The sequence below is a fragment of the Bactrocera oleae genome, chromosome 5 (assembly GCF_042242935.1).
Source record: "Bactrocera oleae isolate idBacOlea1 chromosome 5, idBacOlea1, whole genome shotgun sequence".
Taxonomy (NCBI): Eukaryota; Metazoa; Arthropoda; class Insecta; order Diptera; family Tephritidae; genus Bactrocera; species Bactrocera oleae.
In genome coordinates, this window is record NC_091539.1 from 65,126,593 (window position 1) to 65,152,666 (window position 26,074).

The following is a 26,074-nucleotide window of genomic DNA, read 5'->3' on the forward strand; positions in this document are numbered from 1 at the left end:
GTGACTATATGTGACTCGACCTGAATAAGTTTTGCGGAGATTGCATTATTGCCTTTAATAATGATCCATGCTAAATTTCGTGACGATATCTGATGAAATGAAAATGCTTTCCATACAAGTATGGTATTCCGATCGTTTAGTTTGTATGGCAGTTATATGCTATAGCAATTAGATATCAGCGCTGCTGATAAATGAGCAGCTCCTTGGAGAGAAAGGAACGTGTGCAAAATTTCAGATCGATTCAAATGGTACAATGAATATTTTTTTTGGGTTTTTTTTACTTATTTTCGTTGATAATTATATTTGCGCAAAGGTATGTTAATTTTTAATTGATTATAACTCCGATTATATTCCGTTTCTTATCTAGAACAGGGTCCACAAAAATGGATTCTCGAAATTTCATAAAATTTTGTTAAACCATTTAAGCACATTTATGGATTTTTTTTTCAAAATTTATACTATTATGTATTTATTACTCTCCACAACAGCAAAATTACTACAAATATTCATTTTAAAAAATTTCATATTCCATAATAATTTTTTTACAATTCATTTTTAAAACGTTGCTCCGTATACACACTAAACTTTATGAATAAAAAGGTATATTAGAATATTAGGTAGATAAAATTGTCAATGTAAATGCACAAAGTCAAATATATACATATATACATACTATATATCTATGTATGTATACGCAAAATATTTGCATACTGCAATAATGACGACAATGAGTAGAGCAATAACAGGGCTTTACCGCACAGGAGGGTGCCTCGATGCTGACGTCGCCGTTGGCGTTGGCGTCACTGTCGACGAGCTGCAATTTTGCGCATGACCTTCAACTTTGATTGTGATTTTACGCTGAGATTTTTAAGAACAACAACAAAATACCAGATTTTATTGCAAGGGTGAGATTTTTTTATAATATATACATAGCAGTATAGAGATAAAAACATCTATATCTATCTCAAATGTACATATATATATAAATATTTATATAGATATATATAAATATATATACGTCTGCGTACGGGTATATTGTATATAAAATACACTTAAACAACCACCTTTATTGAGTGAATTGGAAATTGTAGCATACTCCTGGGCGCCACTGGTTGACCGTATCTGTTGAACCCACCGCCTGGTGACTTTACCTTTTGGTCAGTCAACTGGATGACACGCGAACGGATATGCAACAGGACGCGTTGGCGTCATCATCCCAAAGCGGTGCTACTAACTCAACTCTATTGCAGCGGACCCCTCTCCGCTCTGGCCGTCAACCTGCCTTTGCTACGTGAACTCTGACATTTCTATGCTGGGAGCTTTGCCCGGGCTCGTCTACGCACAGTTGACGTTGTTGCTGCGCCACGTGCTGCACTTGAATCGCATCGTCTTCGTACACATTCCGCCCGCGCACAAGGGCGCCCTCGTGCAAATGCAAAGCTGCATTGCAGCTCGACGAGTCGTTTTAAATTTGGTTGCAACAGCAGATATGAAATTCATGCTGTCGATTTTAGCTACAACGGCAGCATGTGGGACGAACCATTGTAGGAAGTGTTTCATATAAGTGTGTGTAAGTGTGTAAGTGCATGTGTGCCGTAGCTATGTACAGCTGTGATTACGTAACAGCAATTGAGTGAAGGAAATTTCACAGGAGATGGTATGCAAATTCCTAAACGCCTACGCAGCAAGACGGATATACATATGTATATATTACATGTGTGTATATATGTATGTATGATGTGCTCCCTACAAATTTGCATATATAGAGTATATTCGGTAGTGCCTTGGTTCATATAAAATAATTGTTTTAGTATTGCGTTGTTTTGTCAAGAGTATTAAAGATGGCCTCCACTTTGTAGCAAGGAACTAGCACTCAGCAAAGTTCTCTTAGCTTATAATACCATTAAAGTAGATAAAGTTAAATTAAGTGAGTTTAGCTCAAGATAGTGGTAATTGTCATAAAAGGATACAGTGCAGAAGCATACTTATGAAGAAAATGTATAAGCAGAAGAAAGGAATGGAAGTGTAATATATAAATGGATCTACGAAATGTTGATAAGTATTTACCAACGAATAACAATCAATATTGACGGTCTTAGCAAACATATACGCAGCTATAGGTGTGTATCCGAGGCTTTTAAGTCATAGTACCCTAAAATGGCTGATTTTCATATTGATGAAGAGTTTTCGGCAGTTAAGCTCCACTGACTTCCTTTGCTTTAAACAATCGTCAAAAAAAAGTATCAATTCCTATCTCAGATAAAAAAAACTATACCGAATGATACGTGCTAGTGTTAGATCTTCACGGAACTAACTTAAGCACAAATTAGTTTTACCTCTCAAGTACGAACATTAAGAAGATTTGAGTATAGATCCGTGCTTCAATTTTAATAATTTAGATATATCAAGCAAAACCAATATGGAGTTCATAAGAACAAATCTTTTCGTCATATACAACATGGCACTTCTGTTCTCATTATATTTTAGATCTGCTCTCTTGTCCAAAAATCTTCATATCTAAGCAAAAATAAATTAAATTTAAAACAAAAAAATATATATGTGTATACCTTATTCAAGCAGCATAAGCGCTTGCTCTCATATCTCTAACTAATTATACCATAACATATTTTATTTATGCCAGTTGTTTGTTTGCTCCGCCACTCACCACATTTTGACGAATCGTAGAAAATTCTTATATACCAGAAAATATGCTTATATAAATATACCAATATATTCAACTTGTAAAGATCATCCAGAAATGTTTCACCTATCAAAAGTTGTCAAACATATACAAGGAACATTCAATTAATTTACTTTGTTAGACAACTTTATTATTAATTGTTAGAATGTTCATAAAAATTATTTTTAAAATTTAACCTTCACAATTTTAAAGTTTTCCCGACTATTGTTTATCTCTCGCTTCACTAAATATTCGTTTTCAAATATCAAATAAATTATCTAGTGTTCAAATATATACATACTTTAATGTATATACTTATATGTATCTACGTGCACACAAAATTCCATCCACTCGTGGGCGCGCAAAATTAATTACATTTATTTTCGCCATAAAAAGTTTTGAATGCTGTTTTCCGGGAGCTTGGTGCGTGTACTATGCGAGTATGTGTTAGTGTTGTTGCTTTGCCGTAGCTTACAAAAAATAAATTTCTTTCATCTTTCAAAAAGTTTCGTTGTTTGGCTGCGCTTATTATAACCAAGCACAAAGCTGTGCGCATGAGTATTATCGATTTTTAGTCACGATCCGCCAGAAAACAACATTTTCAGCAAACATTTTTTAAAGATTTTGGCCAGAAAGGATAATGTTATGATCGTATTCGCAGACATTTGAGTTTCAAAAATAAAAAATTCACAGAGTTAGATCTGAGCTGACTTAGAAATTACATTTATTTTTGTCTCATAAGTATGCTTTTTTTGGCCATTTTCAAAATTTCAAACTTATCACTCGAAAATGGTATTTTGAAAACGAAAACTTTAATTGGCTAATTTGAACCGTTAAACAATATGAATAATACAATGAAAGTTCGATACAACAGAACTTACCGCATTTTAATTTTTTAAATAAGTGGCAACTTTATTCAAAAATATCTTCAACCTAAAGCTTTGTCAAATACTCATATAGTAAATGATGCCAAATATACCATAGATTTGAGTACTTAAATTTTTCTTAATAAAGTGGCAACGTTGGTTGAAATATTTTTCCGTATATGATATATTACTGAAATATTACATTTGATATTAATTTGTTTTTCAAACATATTGTAGTAATTGATTTCAAGCTATATATCTTTGTGAATTTCGTTTTCTTAAATATGTGCTAACCTTTGTTAAAAAAAAATTATTGATTTATGTGATTTTAAAAATGTATCTGATATATCTGAAATAACGTTCATACCTTACATATCACACCAGAATTTTAAATTTGCCATATATGAATTTTTATCGATTTTTTTAATAAGTTAATTTGTTTAATTTTTATTAATTTAAAAAGAACAGTGAATGTCCTAGTAAAAAAAAAAAATAATAATAATAATTTTGATGCCTACTTTATGATTTTATTCATTTAAATACCGACAAGGTCGATTGCGTGCTCTAGTTTTGTCGCACACCGTATACGTGTGTTTATAGGAAGAGATGAATTTTGATTTTTCGCGAGCTGTGTACATTCGATTATCGATATTTTGTTTTTGTTACAATCGGACACATATGTTTATCATGTGCTTGTATTAGGAGCCAATTTCGACTAGTAGTTTGTTATTGACAACAGAAAAGGTTAGTCACATGTTAGTGTGTTCTTCGATTTTTGACTTTTGAAAGAAAGAGCGCATTTCAGAAGTGCTTCGAGGATTGGAAAAAGCGTTGGCACATGTGTATTATATCCAAAGGGGATTACTTTGAAGGGGAGAAAATAGTTATTGATGAATAAATAAATACTTTTTAAAAGTATTCAAAATTATTTTATTATTATTATTTTATTAGCAGATGGCATTCACGATTAGCGAATTCTTTTAAGCGAAACCTTTAAAATGTTTAAAAATTAATATAGGTGAATTATTTTACATCTTCCCTTTATTGGGGTTGCGATCGAATCTAGCCGTACTTTACTTGTTTTTATACCCTTAACAGGGTATATTAAGTTTATCACGAAGTTTTTTACACCTAGGAGGACCTCTACAACACACGAGTATATACAAATAATTGGCGATTTAGCCATGTCCGTTCGTCCCTCAGTTTTTGAGATTTTCCTCTTCAAAAAGCTACTTTTTCGTAGAAACCACCGATATCGAATAACTATGGCATATACAAACGAACCGATCGAAATCCGGTTGTTGTAAGGAGTCTTTTGTATTTGTAAAGGGTATTATAGCTGCGTTGCAACCGAAGTTAACGTTTTTTATTGTTTTTCTTTGTTTCTGCTTCTTTGAACTTCTATTTTTTTGTGCAACTTTAGATTTCAGTTTCTGCTTTTGTTTTTTGTTTTTGACATCGCCTCTATTTGAGCAAGCAAACAATTTTAATTAATTTCGCAAGTGAAAGTTTTCGGGTATGCGTTGCCTTGGTTACCCAATTACAATTATAAGCACATTAGGGCTGAACAAAATGCGATGAAGTGCTTAATGGAAAAGCTGGTTGTAAGTGTAAGCTTACTCATTATTGTTTTTTTCTTGTTCAGTACTTTCGATAAAAAAATCAATTCAGAATAATTATTTCGCGTCGCAGTAAGAATTGAATTTCTATCGTAGACTTTTTCTACTCACTGCAAGTCCTTGTAGCGAGCAATCTAGCACTCGTAGATTTGCTTTTAGCAATCACTTCCTACTATACAAAAGCATTGAAGTCCTTCGAGAGCTTTTCAAGAGGTTGCACTTAAGATTCATCGATTTTTACTTTCGCTCAACGACAGCAAATGTTTTTGTCATTTTTCGGTATGTGATGTACATATATGTACGAGTGTATGTATGTGTGTTCGTTTCATTAAAATTGCTATGCACATACTTTTTCGTTTCACTGTTAATTTCACCACTGACCTTGAATACTTTGCAATTTACAGCGCTAGTAAATCTTATTTATGTATGCAAGCATACAGTGGCGGACATATTTATAGATACATAACTGTATATAAATATTATTTTTGTGTAATAACACACGTATGTGTGTGCACTTCAACCTCTACGAAGGATAGCTTCTGTTTTTTGTATGCGTGTGTGTATTGATGTCGGATTAAATATCCTGCAGTAAATGCAACTGGCTCCAGCTGGTGGACTTTAACCTTGGCAATTTTTTTTCCAGACTTTTAGAGGAAATTATATTATATATAATATATATTAATTGTAGTATCAAATTTCGGAAACTTCTTGGATGAGGTAATGTATGAAACTGTTTGCTAATACAATTTCTTTTGTTTTGTAAAAATGTAGTCACTTTTAAACTAGTCCATGTATAAATACTCAAATAACTAATCTCATTTTTACAGTTAAAGAGTTATGTGACATGGCTTTACACACACACACACTCAAATCTTTTTGTTCACATAGTTAAAGATATGTATGTATGTATTTGTTGTTTCATAGGTAAATATTTATGCATATGATAGCAGGTCAACCTTTGAAGTGGTTACACGTGCAAATGGCAGCTGTGCCTTTGTTTTCTCATATTTTCCCTTCCTCTCTGACTCTCAGTTCCTAAATCGCCATCGTTGCATGTATATGCCTTAAAACATATGCAGCAATTCTGCTGGCTCAAATTAGAATATACATTTTGAAAAGGAAAAGGTTATCAATTTCACTTGGAAAGAATTTTGTATTAGAAATTATAAATCAAGACTTTCGTGCCAAATATTATAATTCTTAAAAGCCTTTAATTTAATAAATGTTTATATTTTAAATTATAAACTAAAATTTTTTATTGTTTACATAACATTCCTTTAATTTGCAACATAATTGTGTGACGAAACGAAATCTAGTCACGCTAGTAAAATATATAGCGCCAAAATGAAGGCTGAAATCAGTTCTATATATTTTTTGGAATGTTCGCAGAAAGTAACTTGATAATTTTAAGCAATAATTTAAGTATTGCCACCTGTTTGATAATTCTCAGTAATAAAAATTGTTAATATGAATATAATACATACTGAAACGTTTAAAAAAAGCTAAAAGTCCAAATATTTTACATATATAGTGTGAAAACGTTTCAGATAGCTATAGATCATAAATTTTAATATTTTTATAAAGGGTTGCCACCTGTTCAAATATTTGAGTAACAAAAAACCCAAAAAGGGTTTAAAGCTTATAGCTAAAAGAAAGCTTATAACTAAAAATATTTTTGTTAAGAGTTGCCACCTATTTAAATATATCTTTCCACTGAAATTGATGTTATGGAAAAATTATTACAACATTGGTATAAACTACACAGTTTACAGAAATATTAAAGCTGAAAATATTTGTGTGAAGGGTTGTCAATATTTTTTAAATGTGATATTCAAGTCTAAATTGTCAAAATAAATGGCATATTGCTATAGAAGCAGCAAGCTAAACTGGTTTAAGAATTATTTCTGCTGAAAGTATTAAACTTTCAATATTTTATTATTAAAACAAACAGTTTTCTAGAAATCTTAGAAGGACCACAACTTCTTTTTTTATAATCATGATAAACAAAGGATTTTAATTTTATACTATTTCTATGCATTCATTTTGTAGTCGGCTTTAGTTTCTTATCCAATAGGGTTTTATTATGAGCATTTTTTTCTATTCCTCCCACGGGGAAACCATATTGACCGACATGGTTTATAGCCGTACCATCAACCAATTGCAAAATTAATGACTATGCTACTGCTATTGCCATAAAAACTACCGTCTCAGAAGTTTATTTTCTTTTCATTCCATTTAATTGGACACCTACACAATTTTCTAACTAAGTAAGATGGTAAGCTTACAGTGGGCTAATTTTAAACTGGCAGTCTTTGAAGGATAAAAATGAGTTTATTGAGCATAATATCAGAAAAAAATAAATGAAAATTTAAAATTTTGGAATGAAACTGTATTAATTTCCTTAGAGGCTTCTTAAATAATAGATCTAAAATGGTAGGTGAATGAATGGTAGAGAGTTTATTTCACACATATTCTCAACCCATGGATGGATGATGTAATCGTATTCGATGATTTATTTATTTTTTTATCTAATATTGGTGGTAACACTGCGTCATCATCGTTTCAAATAAATATTCCTCAAATGTATTTTCATATTTCTGGCAAATTTTCTCGACTCATCTAAAAAAAGTAAAGACTTTGCGCTCTTGATTTCGGTCCGAATTCGAGTTGTTGATTTCAGTTAACAAATAATATCAAAATTGATTCTTTATAATCTAATTCTATTGTTGGCATCTTATCTCAAGCACCTTTCTTGTACCATTTTAGTCACCTTGCCGTCATTACGAACGATACAAACCATATATTGTACAAGTAGTTGCCCATTTATTTGATGTGCACACTCTTTCTTTTCGCTACCATCTAGCAAATCCCCTCTGCGATCTCCTCCATTTAGGCATCCTACATTATTTTGCCACCTTTTTGTTATCGTTGTTGCCATTTTAGTTAATGATGATAAACACAAATTATTGTTATAAGCTTTTTACTTTTCTCATTGTCTCAGCAAGGCTATTTTCTTTTATTCCTGTTATCTGTCAAATCAAATGACCATGAGAATTTGGACTTCCCGTCCTACATAATTTCCATAGATTACTTATATACACATATATTATATAATGTACTATATAGAATATAGCTGCCAGCATACATATTTACATTAGTTTTTCTCACTTCCAAGCGCAAACGTTATGTTTGTAGTTATGCCTTGATGTAATTTTTTTTTGTGTGAGCGGTTTTTTCCTGTGAGCGGTTTTATTTACTTTTTATTGTATTTGTTTCTCCCTCTACCAATATTTGCCGCCTTCAACATCAGAGCTGTCAATTTTAGCATTTTTACTTGAAAAGTGTTTTAAATAAATGATGCTGTCAAGGCAACAATCATCAACATGGTGTCAAGCGGAAGCGAAAGGATACGGAAACGGCGACTGTTACCGGCGCGCTGCAACTCTGATGTCGACATTGTTTATTTTTTTGTTCTTTTCCTTAAAATAACAGCTGCTGCTCTTACATACAAGTATGTATATCTGAGTATCTGCATAAGTAAATAGATGAAAATATACTCATAAGTACCCTAAAGGAAACGCTCTGTTCGACAACTGACAAATTTGAGGTAAGGATTTCGTAGAATTTGCATAAATTTTCAATACTATAGAAAAAAATAAAGTTCAAAATTTTGAAAGAGTGAATTAAAATCTAACCAAACCTTGAATTAAAATCTAAGCTTAGATGCACTTTATAGTTTTGCGGTTATGTTTTATCATATTTTTATCGTTTTTGATTTTTTATCCACGATATTTTCACTTACAAATTTTTCAAAATTATTGTTTGTTTTTTACCATATTTTATTTCTTTCGAATAATTTTTATTTTTTTTTTTGAAATTCATTACGCCATTATCAGTGTTCCCTTTATTTTTAAGGCTGCGACAACCTTGAACAGATCTTATATATATATTTTGCAACTCGATTGGAAAGTTCATGTTTCTCATATTTATTTATCGATTTCATGATTCTGTCAAAGTCTTTCAACAAGTTGTTGGTTTTAAGAGAGCTGTCAGCATTTTCGAACATTAAACGACATTAATTATTAAATTGTTATAAGTGAAAGTCATATTTTAAGTTATTTAGAATTCATTTTGAATTCAAAGTTAATGTGTAAATGGTCATTAAAATAATTCTAGTTTGCTCCAAAGAATTTAAATTCGAAAATGCAAAAAGATAATGTATGGCTTTTGTAATCTTATTACTGTTAAAAGTGATTCGTTCCAAAAATTGGCTTTCAAGGACATTCTTGGAAGCTCGTATCTCACATTTATATAAAATATTTTTTTGGAATTTCCTGATTTTACATTAAAATTCGTTTTACGCAGATTTCGAATAATGGATTCGGAATGCAAAAACCAACTACCAAACACGAAAAAATCGAGTTCAAGCAACCTGCACCGAATTTGGAAAAATGTTCGGAATCAGAAACTCGTCTGAGTTGTATCCGTTTACCTGCAGGGTAAACTCGAATAAGTTAACATATTATATAAGAGGTAAAAACAAAACAGACTTGCGTGGGCGCGTACAAACAACGCACATCGATTCCATGAGGCAACAGGAGGCACCATGAAATATTGTAGCGCAACAGCGAAGATAAATGAGGCAGCAGTTCGGTTTCATTGCGTGCAAAAATAAAAAATAACGTATTAAATCGGAGTCGAATTGCTCAAGTTATTTCAGAGAGTAGGAGTAAGTGATATTAAATAATACGCATATAAATTATATAAAATGGATTAATGATTAATTTTTTTGAATCATTAACATGTCAGTTCTATAAATGTGCTCGCAAACACAGTATTCCACGAACCATTGATAACTGTCAAATTAAGCAATGACTGCTGTCAATTTTATATGAGACTCTTAATTTGTACATAAAGCGAACGCTCGACAAGGTTTCGTACTTAACAAAAACAACAGCTAATAGAACTTAGAACATGTGGAATATATATTTCTGTAAACAATTAAATGCAAATATATAAATATATAAGTAATAAAATAACTCGCAAACCAAAGTATGTCAATAACATTTTCTGTCATTGAGTACTTTCCTTTTTCTACCCGGACCAGCTTCTCTAAACATATTAGTCCAAAGCGAGCACAGCACATCCAGACAACGGCCACGGCAACTCAGGCATATCCTTGAAGTTTCTGCGCGTTTCCATGCAAAACGTTTCCACCTTAGTCAGCGTGCGTTTCTTGATGGTGGAGACGCCGCCAACAATAACAATTCGGTCATTAAGCGTGGCAATATCATGCCCATGTCTAAAGTTAGGTAAATGCGGAAATTAATGAATGAAGTGACTGTTGCATAATAAAAAGAGTTAAGCACAAAAGTTAGTAAGTGCTTCGTAAAAGCGCGAGTAACAACAAAGTAAAAGTATTATTATATAACTAATTGTTTTTTAATGACCAACTTACATTGCTCACAAGTTATAACCTAGGTAACAATGTAAGCAAAAGCCTGTTAAAAGTCGATCATTAGTAATATTTTACGTACCTGGCCCATTTAATATCGCCATAATGATGCCAATGACCTTCGCTAAAGTCGTAGTGGTCAACGGAGGATAAAGATGTCAGTATATTATTCGAATCAAATCCTATACCACCGACAAGGTAAAGTTCATTGTCCGAAGGTCTACAGAATTTTCCAAATAATCTAAAAAGATTAATAAAATATTTAAAAAAAAAAAATTTTAACAGAATTTGAGCTCAAAAGTTTAAACTATAGTAGTAGCCATAGTTTAGATTTTTGAGTTTTCAAATATTGAGTGAAGTTGAGAGGTAGAACTTCTGAACCTTTTTTCAAGTTTGTCCACTAAGTTATTTCGTTATCAGTAGGTGAAGTAAGTCGTAAGTGAAAAATTGGTTACATTAGTTAATGGAGAAAGAATCACAACAAATATTTAAATAATATTATTGTACAGGGTTGAGATCGCTTGAAAAGTTAAAAAAGCATTATTTGAGGTCTACTTATTTCATTTATTGTATATATTCATTTCACAGCTTTCGGATAATTGGTGCGTGAGATATAGCATTTGGAGTACCATGATTTTGGAATTTTGATCCTATGTTGATGAAACTGGTGTTACGCGGGATCCGCGCCAAGCGAAGCAAATATACGTTAGTGGCCATATGCTCGTAAGCCTCGAAGGCGATGATTAGCTGTTACGGATGAAAACATAAATTTACCACAAATGATGTTGAATGACCCTACAGTGAAATTGATCCAAGGACAGTGACAGTTGGATATATCGTTCATGAATATTTGAATGTGAGTTACATTTTCTGTGCTTAGACCTCAAGAGAGTGGTTGCTGGAACGAAATCGGATTTTTCAAAAAATAAGTTCCTCCTAGCACAAAAAATGTAATAGAACCCTTGTTAACTCCTACTATACTATGCTGTTTCATATGGCTGTTCCTTATAAATATTTAGGTGTGAGTTGTATCTCCTGTCCTTGGAACCCAAGTAAATGGTTACTGGAAAAAGATCGAATATATCACATAAGTTCACTGTAGAACAGAAAACCGTTATAGAACCGCCCCTATTATCCCATGTAGTTTCATATTGGCGACTCTCATAAAGTATTGCTTTAATTTTTCTAGGAAACCAGGATGGAACAAATGTATATCCAGTTTCTTTATCGAACTAGCTACTATTAAAAAGACCGATATATTGCAAAAAATGCGCTCTCCATATGTTTTTTAATATTGTCCTGATCTTTTTTTAATTCACTACTCTGGATACTTCTTTTTATAAAGATATTTACTCAAAAACCAAACCCGTCATAAATGAATCAACAATTTCACTATGGCTCCCTCCAACCGCACAACAAAGTTAATCTAGCGCAAATGCCACTCAATATTTGTTGAAATCCACAAGAGTATTTTGTCGTAAAATCGAAATTTAAACCGCTTACCGGGGTATGCGCAAACGCTGCTTTGCTTTAATCCAACGTCCACTCTCAAAGCTTCTACCCATCCGTCCAATAGTGGGTTGAGTGCCATCACCAGCGCCAGCAACTACGGCAGCATCACTATTCACATCATTGACTTTAGCCATTGGCACATCCGAAACGTATTCGTCGCTGTAAGCACACTTCAAACTGTAATACTCCATCGTATCGGTGATTACATCCACGACTGCACTTTTTGTTGCCTCGACAGCAAAACTGTCACCACTACCATTGTTATCTCTGGCCCCGCCACCATCGGCACCATCTATGGCAGCACCCCTGCCACCTTGATTATTACCATCCACGGTCGGCATTGAAGTAGCGACGAAGCCATCATAGTTGTCGGATGCTCTCGTTTTGGTTTCGATTATGCCGCCAGCTATCCAAATCTCGTTATTCACCATAGCAGCCATCAAGCCGTAGCGACCCACATGCAAAGGGGCTTTCTAAAATCCATAAATGACAGGCAATGTAGTTAAACAGTCATAAACCAGTGTACATATGTGTTTGATTGTGTTCTGTGAGAGGAAGAGCGGGCCGGATATGAGAAAACACTTGTGCATTTGTAGATATTTAGAGTCCTTATGAATTGTAGTTGTATTTTAAGTAAATTATTTAAGTTATTTGTCATGACATTTGATACGTTCAATAATTGAAAGTCATTAAACGAAAAAAAAAATATTTTTTAAATATTCAGTTGATATTTTTTTTTTTTGATTTTTCGTATTATCAGATATCACGCAACATCGTAAACGAAACGAACTGTCAAACTTCCATAGTACAAGTATATGTTAAGATTGTCACCATGACGTCACTAGCTAATGTATTTTTCTGTCAAACCCGAAACAAAGTAGTAATAAAGCGAAACTGTCGCAACATCTATTTCTATGGTTCTTGATTATTTTTATTTTCGCTCCTTCTTGACTAAAAAATTAACTTCGCTAATTTATTTACCTTTTTCCATGTTTTGCGCACAACATTGTAATACCACACTGTACGCAAAGCGGTACCATTCACCCCTTCTCCACCAATCACGAAGAAACCGTTAACTGCTTTGATATTCCTTTGCCTGTGCTGTTCTTTTATGCCTTTGCAATGTTCGCACGCCACTTCGCCACCACAGTACTCATCAGACACAATCGCCGCGAAATCGCGTCGCAACTCTGGTAAATTGCTCTCAAATGTCCACTTCAGAGTCAGTGGATCGAAGCTCCACACCGATTTTTCGAAAATCTATAAAATTATAAAGATTTTGGAATATGCGAAATTAAATTCGTGAATTAACCCAAAAATTGTTCGATGTTCTCGGTTTTTCACTGAGTCAAAATGTGAGTATTTCATATAGATACAGTTATGTATAAAAGTTTTTAGCCTTTTAAGCTATCTAAGGTATCATTTAAAGAAAATTTAGTTAGAGAACCTTAAGGATTTTATCAGTTTCACAAGAGAAATTATTACTTCCTCTCATCTCATGTATAGGTATGGATGATATAACAATTCTAAGGTGCGATATCACAGTCGATATATATGATTCGATTAACCTAGTAGCCCACGATCCACCCCAGATCTTAAAAGGGTTAATAAAAATACTAAATATGACAGACTTCAAGAACCAAAAAGAGTGTTTAGATTAGTCGAAAACGAGATCCGCCAACTTTGAATCCGCTGGCGACACTGTATGAAAAGTGTACATAGATTTTTTATCTCTTTTTTAGCGAAATACTCGTATGCGACTACTATTTCTATTATTTTTCTTTTCTCAGTAGTTCTTAGAAGAAATAACGAAGTTATGAAAAATATTTACCTGGTAGTCATGACTTCGTCTGTTAAGTACAATTTGGAGATCAGAGAAGATGATTTTAAATTAAGAAAAGAAATAATTATGATGAATTTGAAATTAAGATTTCAATAACAAGGCAAACTCAATTTTTCCATAATTTTCGTTTCTAACTCAATGAGCTCGTTAGTTTCTTTCGTGACTGTCGTGCCAACCATTTTACTCTTAATTTGAGATTTGGATTCGCATTCTAAGAAAAGATCTTGACTAATATCAATAAGTCCATAGACCGTTGCAAAACCTTTCCAAGCCATTATCCACTTCTCAATTCCCATAAATTCAACCGAATCGCTAGAATAGTCAGAGAGAGTCTATGCAACTCACCGACTTTTTAGTGCAACCTAGCGCCGTCTTCGTGCCACCTATAATATAGATGAGTCCGTTGCAGACAACAGCTGCATGATGATGACGTGAACCGAAGGGCAAATAACACAAATGTTTCCACTGCAACGCGCCAGCATCGTAGTACAGCACACGATCACCAAAATTATCCATCTGATTGATTTGAGGATTAAGACCGCCGCAAGCACTGCAACCACCAATACCGTTATGATAATGCAACGGATCCAAAATATCAGCATCGCTGCCACCCAAAGTTTGTGTTCGCTTGCGTTGCTGTTGTTGTTGCAATGCCATAACTTTATCCTGCTGGCAATGCTGACAGTACGGATCGATGCCACCAAATATGAGAATCTTACGACCTTTGATGCTTTAAAGTAGCCAAACAAAATATTTATGAAAAATCTCGGCACTTCATATACATATATATACGTAACTCACGCTTTAAACTCAATTTCCTCGACTGTGGGCAAACCAAACTGTGGTGATTGCACTATTTGTGTCACATGTTGCTGCCGCTCCTGCTGCCCCATAGGCGGCTCATTGCGACATTCTATACGTGGCAAAACTGTCGTCTTCGAGTCACCGCCATTGTTGCATGGCTTTTGTGACCGCTTGGTATGCAAACGCGTCGGCTGTGTCATTGTCTTAGGCCCGTCGATTGTGCCGTCGGCGATAGCACAGACGCCACGTTGCATGCAACCATCCTCAATACAATGATGCACTTCAATGTTTTGTTCGCAGTCATCATTCAATATGCGTTGAACGTCATATTTCATCTCATGCAATTCACTCGGAATTGCTTTGTTCTCGTTGTTATTGTTGTTTGCGTTGCTGCATTGATAACTGTACTTAAATGGCTGTGGATCTAGTTCTTGAAATTGTGCATATCGTTGCGGATATCGATGGCGTTTGTGGTGTAGTTGATCCTGTTGCAGCCTATATGGAAACTCATAGCAGCTAGAGGCGGTAGAAGGCAACACTTGACTTGTTGTTATTTTGCTGAGGTTTTTCAGACTCGCCGAATTCACCATGGTGGTCATGTGGTCACCAAAACAACGTTGATCTGAAAAGTGTAGAAACACATACATATTGTACATAGCTGGATAGTAGACCCTTTCTGTAAGCTTAGCTAAGTTTATTATCTTATTTGAGAAGAATCTTTAGATATTGTTCAATAAAAGGTGAGCCGTTCAAGTTCTCGGCAGCTCTAAATGCATGCGAGACTGTATCATATAAAAAATAGCCCCTGGCAAAGGGTGACTGCGATTATTTTTTGAACTTGAGTCGAAATGTTTCGTTGAACCCCGGTCTTGCAGTGTGGACACACTGTTATGCCACATCGGTCCCACCAAGTTTAAGTACTTTTAAATTTTAGTGATCTTAGATCCACATAGTAGTGTTCAAAAACACTTCAGCTCACTTTATCAAGGTAAAAAACTTAGGCGCCTGAGAAGCCTATATGTTTCATTATTCAGACATTGCTAAAACCTGTGATGGATCTTTGGGATAGATTACTAAGTCTAAGTGATTTCGGCTTACTGAAACCTCTCCAGACCAGTATACGCAACTTGAGAGTTTTATCTCTAAACCACCTTAAACTAAGTATTTTAGAGACAAAGTGAGCACGTAAAGAGGATTGCATAAGTACTACTGTTTCACTTGTTCAGTAAGCTGAAGTAAGCCCAGAGTGCGAAATTAATTGAATTTCGATTCGAGAAGCTTGTAACATTATAGTGTAAATCAGGACGAATGCATACGAGTTCTATATAACTTTGACTATTAGTATACTCGTTAATATTTTCAGCAATAAGTTATACTTAATTTAAGTACTACGTATTTACCTCGAAGAACCGGTTTACGTTGCCTTAAACTGGTCTCAACTTGTACGCCCTGATCGCGACATTGCATTGTGAAAACGCTGGCCTGGAATGCAGAGAAAAGAAAAAGAATAGGAAATGAAATCTCGGTCTCAATTTTAATCATCAGTAGTCTTTATTTAATTTTTTTTTTTTTCTAAGATTTAATTATATATAAATTGAGTCACAATAATTTTCGAATAAAATGCCAAATCACAAATTTCAACAAAAATTTTTATAAATCAAATCTTCTAACAATATTTACTTGCAATATATATATATTTAGTTCGTATACGCGTAAGTTGTCTTCTAAAATAGGTGATTTGGTGTTGGTAAGTGACTAGAAAATATATTAACATACTAAATTTTGCTCGTTCAATTTGCGGCAATCGGAGCGTACGCAACACTGCATCGACTTCTCCACACCCTTAGCCATTTCCAGCGAGCGCCAATAATCCTTGCCAATCGTATGGATCATCTCCAGATATTCTAGATAAGATTTGTATGTCACATACTGCATATTCGGGCATTCGAGCCGATGGTGGTAGCTGCATTCTTTGTCGAAAACCCACTGACGTTGAACCGGTGCAACGAGCTGGTAGCGTTCCAGGAAATGCAAGAACTCTTCACGATTTTCACCATAGTATAATTGAGTGGTCGTATAGCTGGAAAGAATTGTAGAGAATAAAAAAAAAATTAGGCAGAGTTTAGGAGTGCCAGAGGCGGCTTCACTTACGAGATGCCGTCGTTGATCATGCGTTTAACCTCCGGATGACTAGCAATACGATCGATCTCAACGCAATCAATATTTTTGTTGAGTGTCACAAGAAACCACGGTGGCATCAAGCTGAAACGTACGCACTTCACAACCTGCAGCATATCCGCCTCGCGTTCTTCCCAATTGTAGTTCAACCAACGCACCACCGACATGAAGATCTGGAAGTGAAGAAAATAAATGAAAATATAAGGGGTTTGGTTAAAATAACGGAACTAAACAACAGTTGTACAATCTAATTATGTTTAGGATATCTTTTAGGGGCAAGATATATATGTTCAACTGATTTAGATTCCTGATGACCTTCATAAAAGCTTCAACATATCCATCGATCATTTGAAAAGAGCTTAAAATTTATAAGACCCTGCAGTTACCGGTAATATGTAGAGTCTTGAACCTCATATTAGACACATTTCACAGGTGGACCATTTTGAGTGGCACACACTGCAAATATGTCTTCCCCCCTTGTCAGTGGCGTAAAAATTCTTATCTTAATTTAGATATTAAGTCTGAAAAGCCCGATTATTAACTTAAAAGGCAGTCGTTTACAAGGACTGAGCTCTGGAAGAACTGCTCCAACAAAATCATTGAGCCTAAGGATTTTTGGTCGTGTGAAATATATTACAAATTCCTAGTCTATATAACGCATCTCTGTGGACTCACCTCAATTTCCGAGTTGACGCCAATTGTATTTGAACTCAGAAGCGTACAAATCTCTTTCGTGGTCAGTTCCAAGTACTCTTTGGAGGCGACAAGTGTTAGGAAAAATTTACAAATGCGTGTCAACATTAGCTGTTCCAAACTCTCCAGACCATAATTCCGAGCCTCAAGATAGAGTAAGAATGCAGTATCTTCCCGAAAGCGCACATCGTCGTCCAAGCAGAGCCAGCACTGATTCACCAAATTTTTAATGCGCAGAAAATTAGCCGCATTAAATAATTCCAGTATGCCCTCACGCTGCACCAACGGCTCCTCAGCCAACATCCAGTCGTAGACCATCATAAAAGCGCCCGGTGTTATCTTTTCTTCGGGCAATTGGATCAACACCTCATTGTTGCATTCCATGAAGAAATCCGAGTAACACTGCAGCACCATCATGTGACAGTTGAAGGTCACACCACCGATACGTATCTGCACATTCGGTTTGATGTGGTTGTCAATCATGTTACGTAACAATTTGTAGAGATTCTCTTTGGGCGGCTGGACTATATCTTCCCAACCCTGTATTTCATTAGTTTTGAAACCCATTTCGAGTAGAGACTTTTCTTTGAGCGTGCAGACCGTTTTCTGTTTTTGGCTATCATATTTGCCCGGTAATGGAATACTGGACGGTAGTATCTTGCTGGGTGGTGGTTTTGCAGCTTTGGACGCGGCAGCATCAAAGGTTTCTATAAAATAGAGAATAATGTAGATGCAATGCAAAATTGGCTGTTAGCAAACTTACGTGGCAACTTTTGAAAATCAATGCCTTGATCTTTAGCTTGACTTGAAGACTCGGAATTGTCGACAAAATTTAAACTGTAAAGAGAATGTAACGGAAATATTAAGCGCTGGCTTGGAATACTTGCACTTCATCAGTTACTCACTTCATGTACTTCACATTGTTCTCTAATGTGTCGGAAAACTGTGGTGAGCCCGTGGTACCGGTGGTTGAAATGCTCGACTCATTACTCTGAAATGCGAAACAAGTTGTACATATAGTCTAGTTGTCTTTTCGGCATTCAGCAAATGCCATTATATGTATATTACCTGAATTACCTTATTCAGCGGTTTATCCATTTGAAAAGATTTCTATAGCTAAGAATTGAATTAAAAATAGCTCTAACTGGTAAAAATGTTGTTTAATTTGGACAGCAAAATCAAATAAAATATATTTTATTTGAATTAACTGAAAATGAAAAAATCGACGAAATTTCTTGGCAGCAAAGTTTCTTTTAAAAAAATTTTCCCAATATGAAATGACATAGACGATTGAGTAATTAACGATAAGAAAAAGGTATATTTTCCTAAAACGATATTTTTATTACATTTTTTCTTAGCGTAAATCGAACTCGACAAAAACAAAAATCTTATACTCTCTCTAAAAATTAATTATAGTATTTATAGGAGTCGGTTTATGACTACTTTTACATTTATAGTGTTAGTGTACGAATCATTCTCGAAAAATGTTTCCAATTTACAAAAATTATTTAGGCGATCAAAAAGAATAACAACTTTTGAAGGTCACACCTCAAACCGCGGTTACACGGATCCGTTACAAGGTGTATTCGGTCCTAGTTCTCTTTAATATTAATATTTTGAAGAATACAATATAGCAACAAATTAGACTTGATAAATCTATATTTTAGTGAGATTAGACAAATACAGCCCAAAAATTTTTTTTAATTTAAACCAACGAACTAACAAAAAACGAACGAAAGCAAAAAACTTTAAAAAACAATTCGGTTGCACCGAAGCTAATCTTTCATTTTCCATATAAGGACCGATTCCTAGCTTCTTAAAGAGAAAAGGACGTATGCAAAATTCCCGATGAATAACTCAAAAACTGAGGGACTAGTTATACAAACAGACAGACGGACATGGCTAAATCGACACAGTTCGTCACGTAAATCATTTATATTATATATACATTTTATAGGCTTTCGGACGTATCCGTTTGGTGTAACAAGCCTCGTGACTAACTTAATATACCCTATTCAGAATAGAATAAATAGTCTATATACAAATACCATAGTAAATATTTTGCACTAGTGTTAGAGCTAATAAGTTATGAATTCTTTCTATTCTTTCTTATACCTTATGTGTATATATATACAGATATATATATATATAAATATTTAGCATATTATTGCTAATTACAACAATTACTTAATTTTCATTAAAGTTTAATTAATAATTTTTCTGGCATGGCTTAGAATTCGTCAAATATTACAAAAGCATAAATATCTACATATATGGCAACCCTGTAATTGACTATTTACATTCAGGACGTAAACAATCAAATTGCATTTGGACCAGGTGGAAATGTTCGAATTTGTAAAACATCTTTTTAAACCACAATTTCTACTAATAGTGATCGCTATTTTTACCGGTGTGTATTACAATGAAATTATTAATTGGATTGTGTACAAATATGCAGATCCGGCAAGTGAAAGTATAGCTATTAAACTCCAAAATCCCGAAGAGGCAGCGTTAAGTGAAGGGCTTTTCACGCGTGATGATTTGGCACAATTCAATGGTGAAAATGACGCACCATTATATTTGGCCATAATTGGTACGGTATTCGATGTAACGAAAGGGATAAAGCATTATGGGCCAGGATGCGCCTATAATTTTTTCGTAGGTCGTGATGCTTCTGTCTCATTCATAAATGGTCAATTCGAAAAGTTTGACGAAGAAAAGGCCGATGATGTCGTCTCGTTAAGACCCAGTGACCTAATCAGTCTAGAAAATTGGCAACAATTTTACAGGAAAGAATATGTATACAAAGGTAAACTTATAGGACGCTTTTATGACGAAAAGGGTGAAGCTACCGTCTACAATCACAAATACATGATGCTTTTGGAACAAGCGAAAGCTGCCAAAGCGCAAGCCGAACAATTACGCGAAGTGTATCCAGATTGCAATATTGAATGGTCAGTAGAGCGGGGATCACATGTCTGGTGCACCACAACCAGTGGTGCCAAACAACGTGAATGGGTGGGTTATCCACGAAAGTTGTTCGAAATTGGTGCCAACAACTTCCGCTGCGCTTGTGTGCAAGAAAAAGATTTGGACACAACTGAGGTGATGCTGAAGGAGTATGATAATTGCGCGCCACATTCTCATGAGTGTTACTATAAGGTGGATTAGCAAAATTAAACGTGCATGTGTGTGTGTGTATGTGTTTCTAGAACTGTTTTAAAATATTATACAAAGTTATTTATAACGAAACACTTTTTTATAAATTTTTGTGGAAAATCAACATTTTTATAAATTTTAGTAAAAAAAACAAAACGTATTTAACCTGTTACACTTTATACTAAAGCATTTTAAGTACTTAATCATTTTACAAAAAAAAAGTATTTGCTCTTAACATAACCAACAATAAGAGAGGCCTTAGTGTTCAATTTTTGTACAAAATAATAAATAAAAGCATATTTACCCGAAATATTGGTTATTTTATTTTACACAGTTTTTTAATCAACAAACTTAGTTCATTAGCATCAGTTATATTAATAAGATTGATGGTAAGTTTGGTTGTATTATTTCTTCATTTGCACAAATGAAAATACTTTGGTTTATTTTTAGTTAAAATAAAAAAAGGATACATATTCATGAGATATTAGAAAACTTGATAGGAATTCATCTAATTGACTTAAACAAAAGTAAACACCTGATGTTTTTGATAAAATCATATTGTAGGAAATAATTTTTATTTTAATGGAATTGTAAATTTTATATATTTCTTCATTTACAGCACTACCTCATTCGAAATAGCGCTAAGATCCATATGTTTGAATGACATTGGCCGGTGCCTGCGATTTTCCGCCCATTCTTTTGGATGTTTCCTCTTCCGATGATGATGCATATTGGCATTCACTTTGAATGTACGTGGGCAATGTGGACATTGGTACAAGTCCTCGCCTGTATGCGTTGTCATATGTTCCTACATAATTGTAATATTAATAATTACGGAAAATAATTGATATATTTCGAGTACATACTTTTAACACTTTTGAAGCCTTAAACGCTTTATCACACACCGTACATTTGTGTATACGCTCTCGTTGATGTACGTAGCGTTTATGGGACTTTAGTGCATCCTCGGTTAAAGCTACTTTTCCGCATTCACCGCATACGTACACAGTGGAACCGTCATGATGGGTTATGCGTTTATGTCGTTTCAAACTAAATTTGGAATGTAATTTGGCATCACATTGGTCGCAAGGCCAAAGTTGTTTGCCTGCACCATCATGTTCTAGCAAATGATATTTGAGTGCATAACGTCCACGAAAAGATTTACCACACTGGTCACAAACACTGTGATAAGCTGTACTATGCACATTGCGAATGTGAATGTTAAGGCGGCTCTCTAAAATAAAGCTGGAAACAGCAGAAAATACGATGTTTTGACAAATAAATACATAAATGCATAATGACAAATAATAAATTTATTTACCCCTTTCCGCATTCTTTGCAGATGTGGTCGGGATTACCCTCCGCATGTGTCTCCATGTGCGTTTTTAGAATTGGTAATTTTGCGAATTTTTTATGGCAAACTTCACATTCGAAACGCCGCTCTAATGCTTCAGGCTTGTGCATAGAATTCATATGCGCCACTAAACTTCTGCCATTAGCACTACATTTCCCACATTCGGCGCACTGAAACTTTTGTGGATTCAAATGCACTTGCAAATGTTCAACGAAGTGAAATCGTTGACTGTATTTATGCTTACAGCACAATACATAGCCTTTATTATTGTTATGCACTTCGCGAAAGTGTGTGCGTAGTTCAGTAAAATCAGCAGATAAATGGCCGCACAATTCACATGGTAACTGATCCTTGAAATGCTGAGCAATAAAGGCATCAAACTCCTTGGTTTTCGAGCTTTTTTCTTTAACTTTTTCAACACCATTAGCATCATTCTTATTTTCATCATCATCATAATCCAAATCAGTATCTATATCTGAAGCTTTTTTAGCAACTTTTTTTACTTTTTTTCGTCTTCCGGTCTTTTTCTTAGTAAGTGCTGATGTTTTGGTTTTCCTTAAATTTTTTCTGCTTAATAATGGCATATCGTCATAGAGACTGTCATTATCGTCATTTTCTACGTCTTCATCAGGAGGCGATTTCTTTGGCGATGTTGAAAGTTTGGCTTCACATATAGCTACAGGATCTTCAGTGTCCTCATTGAAATAGTCGTCGTTATCACAAGTATCGTCAGCAAATGATTCTGCATATATATTTAAGTTGTTTACATCCATTTCCATCTCCAATTTAACACTTTCTACCAGTTCCCTTTGATATGGTTGCTGTAGTAGTTTCAAACGTTCATCTTTTAAGATAACTAACTCCTTCTGCCATTGATGGAAATCATCTATGTGCCGCCAGCAGTTCACGCAAATCACCTGTGACGTAAACTCTGCTGCTCCCTGGCACTGTTCTGCATCTAATTCTGCTTTTACTTTGTCCATATTCTTTATCTAATGCATTTTATATACAAAATAACGTTTTAATACAAGTGGAAGCTATTATTTTGAACAACCTACCTCCTTTTCAAAATATTTCGCAACAACATTGTAAATTGTGGTATTTTCCCCACCAGAATCAAATAATTCTAAAGAATCGTGATCACAATCACTAATGCACAATCGGCATAACATCTTTTTCGATTTATTGTTTATTACAATTTTGTAAAAAATTTTGTTTAGCTTTCCAACGAAAAGACATCTAATAACATTTGCACAGGGTTGTATCAAAAAGCAAGCTGACGTTTATAAACCTATAGAGGTATTCACAGACGAAAGTAGTATTTACGTTTTCAATATAAATTTTACTGACCGTTAAATGCCGGTGAACCAACTTTCCCAACTACGAGATCTTCAGCATCAGTACCTTCAACTACAGTAATAACTGTTATTGAACGAATTAAGCAAATTGTTAATTTTCAAATCACGAATCTATTATAAGGTATTCACTACTATAGTTCCGTTTCACCGAAACCCTGTAAATAACATCAAATAATTTCAAACTAGAGAATTGTTTTAAAAATTTATTTTATTTATAAAACTACATCATTGGATTTAGTTGTCTGGCAATGAGCGGATGATGTCCGAGTCTCCAGGATCGGTGATGGACATTGTGCACACACGGAAGTATTTACCGCAAGCGGTACCCAATTCGATGTTGGTGCCACTGTAATGTTGCACTTCGGTCTTGGCCAACATAGCGTAATATTCAATCTCAGATTTCCTAAAAGTAAACAAATTCACTTTATAAAATAAAATATATACGACTGATCTGAGTGAATAGCATTTAGCCATCTCAGAAAGAGTCTCTAGTAGTAATTGCATATCAACACAATAGGTCTGATTCTAATACATTCATCATTTAGAAGCATTCTAAAGCTAATGAAACTAAAAAATTTCATTACCTGTATTACTACGCTGGAACCATTTGGATGTCTGTTATTGCAAGGTAGTTTTAAACCGCAAATTTTCGAGTACTATGCAACATTGGCTGAGAGTATCCACTCCATAGCTTCCATTACAAATGATTAAAAGAATGCAAACAAATATGGGAAACTTGTGTGGGAGCATACTTCTCAGTCTCGTAAGACTCCATATGGCTCCAGCAAGTAATTCTACTTTTACATTGCAAATGGTTGTATATGCGGCTCACCTCAACGCTGGGGTGTTGCTGGCAATCAATACCAATTTCGCTTTGCCTTGACGTAACGTCTTCAAAGCTTGTTTGTAACCTAAGCAGTATTTGCCCGATTTCATTACCAAAGCCAAACGGGCATTGGTGCTTTCCAAAGCCTTTTTCTGTAAACAGAATAGAAATTCACATAGTTAGGTTATGTTTAAATAAGGCGTCGGGACAGATCACCACGTGTCAATGAACAAATTAATTTATACCTGTTTCTTTACGGCAACCATGTTTGCTGATCTCTAGTTATGAATACAAAGTCAGATGGAAATCTGAAATATGTTTTAAAATAAAAAAAAACTTTTTAGATTTTTGAATTTACTTCGGAATAATTGAAAAATGCACCCACCTCCAAAGACGATTTGTAAGAAAAGAAATAATATTAAGTTGACAGCTGTCAAGAAAACTTCAAGTGCAGGGTTGTATTTAAATTTAATGCATTTAACTCTTTTTGAAATTCTTTTCCATCAAGTCATTAATTATATTGATAAATCAAATAGAAATAGGATAATATAATGTTTTTAAACAATTTTTATTAAGTAAGCTAATATGATAATGACATGGTAGAAATTATATACCTATAATCGATAACTAAGCAAATTGTTCGAGTAGCACTAAAAAAAAAATAACATCCTCTGCAGCATGTGTACAGATATAACGAAACGTCAAAATATTTTGTTTTGATTTTCACAACACAAGTCTAATCTACGTCAAACAAAAATATCTTTTGATTTTATTAAAACTATAAGAATAAAGAAATGAACAAAATAAAAAAGCCAAAATCTTTCCAAAAGCCTCCTCCATTAGTAGCGCCCCGTCGAGAGACACCTGAAAATGAGGCACAAATAGAATTGGAACTTTGTTGGTGTGTTCAGCAGTTGGAAAACGCACTTAATTCAGGAAAGCTATCTCAAAAGATAGGTCAGTTTCTACATACACATATTATATGAGTAGCTATTAATTGTTGAATTACTATCACAGCCGATGATACTGTGAAGAATGTACGGGTGCTTAAAAGTTCAACTGCACCGCTTGTTAAAAAGCGTCAGGTTATGAAAGCCGCACTTGGAGATTACCGTGCTAAAATGAAAGAAGAGGAAAAGAAAATGGCTCTTGGTATGCAAATATACATTTAATTTATATATCTTGCCTTAATCTATGTTTTTTTTATTTTAGCGGCTAAACAAATTAAATTTACACAAACTATTGAAGCAAATAAAAAGTCAAGCTTCTTAAAAAAAGCTGCTATTATCCAAACGGGGAAAGAGTTCCGCTTCAATTTTTCGACTCCTAACGTTGATGATGTTTCTGAATCAACGGAAAACGATTTAAGTGGCATAAAGAGTTTAGATATTAAAAACGAAAACGGGTCAACCATATCCAAAGACTTACATTTAACTGGCGGTGGTTTTAAATTTAACTTTATAGTAAATGAAAATAATGATGATTTAAATTTAAGTGGACTGTCCATTAAAAGCTAAAACTAAATTGAGAAAATAAAGAATTATGTTGAATTTAAGATGGGAGTGATATGCCTACGATTTCATTATGATAAGAGACTGCATACTTTTTCTTTGTACAAGTACTTCTGTTTTTTAATTAAATAAAATAGTAATTTTCGGTGAGATTTTTATTTGTAAAAAGATGTAATTTTATATCGCACAGAATTAACCCTTGATGTCGAAACCGTT

The 26,074-nt window shown here is 34.2% G+C and overlaps 5 protein-coding genes and 1 long non-coding RNA gene across 6 annotated transcripts; 3 read left to right on the forward strand and 3 right to left on the reverse strand.

Moving 5' to 3' along the window:
• The first annotated feature begins 9,144 nt into the window (after nucleotides 1-9,144).
• On the forward strand, nucleotides 9,145-10,135 carry LOC118682090 (uncharacterized). The gene is made up of 3 exons (XR_004977750.2): nucleotides 9,145-9,383; nucleotides 9,531-9,894; nucleotides 9,975-10,135. It is a non-coding gene; the product is annotated as an uncharacterized lncRNA (long non-coding RNA).
• Nucleotides 10,127-18,921, reverse strand: LOC106620401 (uncharacterized). The gene is made up of 13 exons (XM_014238895.3): nucleotides 18,719-18,921; nucleotides 18,556-18,641; nucleotides 18,414-18,487; nucleotides 17,633-18,357; nucleotides 16,931-17,130; nucleotides 16,556-16,859; nucleotides 16,180-16,261; nucleotides 14,777-15,401; nucleotides 14,321-14,705; nucleotides 13,114-13,392; nucleotides 12,124-12,605; nucleotides 10,703-10,861; nucleotides 10,127-10,467 (listed from the first exon to the last, which is right to left on the reverse strand). The coding sequence occupies exons 1-13, from the start codon at nucleotides 18,746-18,748 to the stop codon at nucleotides 10,287-10,289; spliced, it is 3,612 nt and encodes a 1,203-aa protein (XP_014094370.2). The 5' UTR covers nucleotides 18,749-18,921; the 3' UTR covers nucleotides 10,127-10,286.
• Nucleotides 18,922-19,934: 1,013 nt separating this feature from the next.
• LOC106620400 (neuferricin homolog) lies at nucleotides 19,935-21,119 on the forward strand. Its single transcript, XM_014238894.3, has one exon. It carries the CDS (start codon nucleotides 19,994-19,996, stop codon nucleotides 20,819-20,821), a length of 828 nt encoding a protein of 275 aa, XP_014094369.1. The 5' UTR covers nucleotides 19,935-19,993; the 3' UTR covers nucleotides 20,822-21,119.
• Nucleotides 21,120-21,350: 231 nt separating this feature from the next.
• On the reverse strand, nucleotides 21,351-23,630 carry LOC106620417 (transcription factor grauzone). The gene is made up of 5 exons (XM_014238915.3): nucleotides 23,514-23,630; nucleotides 23,222-23,454; nucleotides 22,131-23,155; nucleotides 21,676-22,054; nucleotides 21,351-21,617 (listed from the first exon to the last, which is right to left on the reverse strand). The coding sequence occupies exons 2-5, from the start codon at nucleotides 23,333-23,335 to the stop codon at nucleotides 21,423-21,425; spliced, it is 1,713 nt and encodes a 570-aa protein (XP_014094390.1). The 5' UTR covers nucleotides 23,336-23,454; nucleotides 23,514-23,630; the 3' UTR covers nucleotides 21,351-21,422.
• An 81-nt stretch (nucleotides 23,631-23,711) lies between these two features.
• Nucleotides 23,712-24,788, reverse strand: RpL30 (ribosomal protein L30). Its single transcript, XM_014238916.3, has 4 exons — nucleotides 24,733-24,788; nucleotides 24,593-24,655; nucleotides 24,354-24,499; nucleotides 23,712-23,924 (listed from the first exon to the last, which is right to left on the reverse strand). The coding sequence occupies exons 2-4, from the start codon at nucleotides 24,611-24,613 to the stop codon at nucleotides 23,756-23,758; spliced, it is 336 nt and encodes a 111-aa protein (XP_014094391.1). The 5' UTR covers nucleotides 24,614-24,655; nucleotides 24,733-24,788; the 3' UTR covers nucleotides 23,712-23,755.
• A 247-nt stretch (nucleotides 24,789-25,035) lies between these two features.
• Nucleotides 25,036-25,902, forward strand: LOC106620406 (UPF0488 protein CG14286). Its single transcript, XM_014238901.3, has 3 exons — nucleotides 25,036-25,304; nucleotides 25,365-25,499; nucleotides 25,560-25,902. The coding sequence occupies exons 1-3, from the start codon at nucleotides 25,142-25,144 to the stop codon at nucleotides 25,862-25,864; spliced, it is 603 nt and encodes a 200-aa protein (XP_014094376.1). The 5' UTR covers nucleotides 25,036-25,141; the 3' UTR covers nucleotides 25,865-25,902.
• Nucleotides 25,903-26,074: the final 172 nt, after the last annotated feature.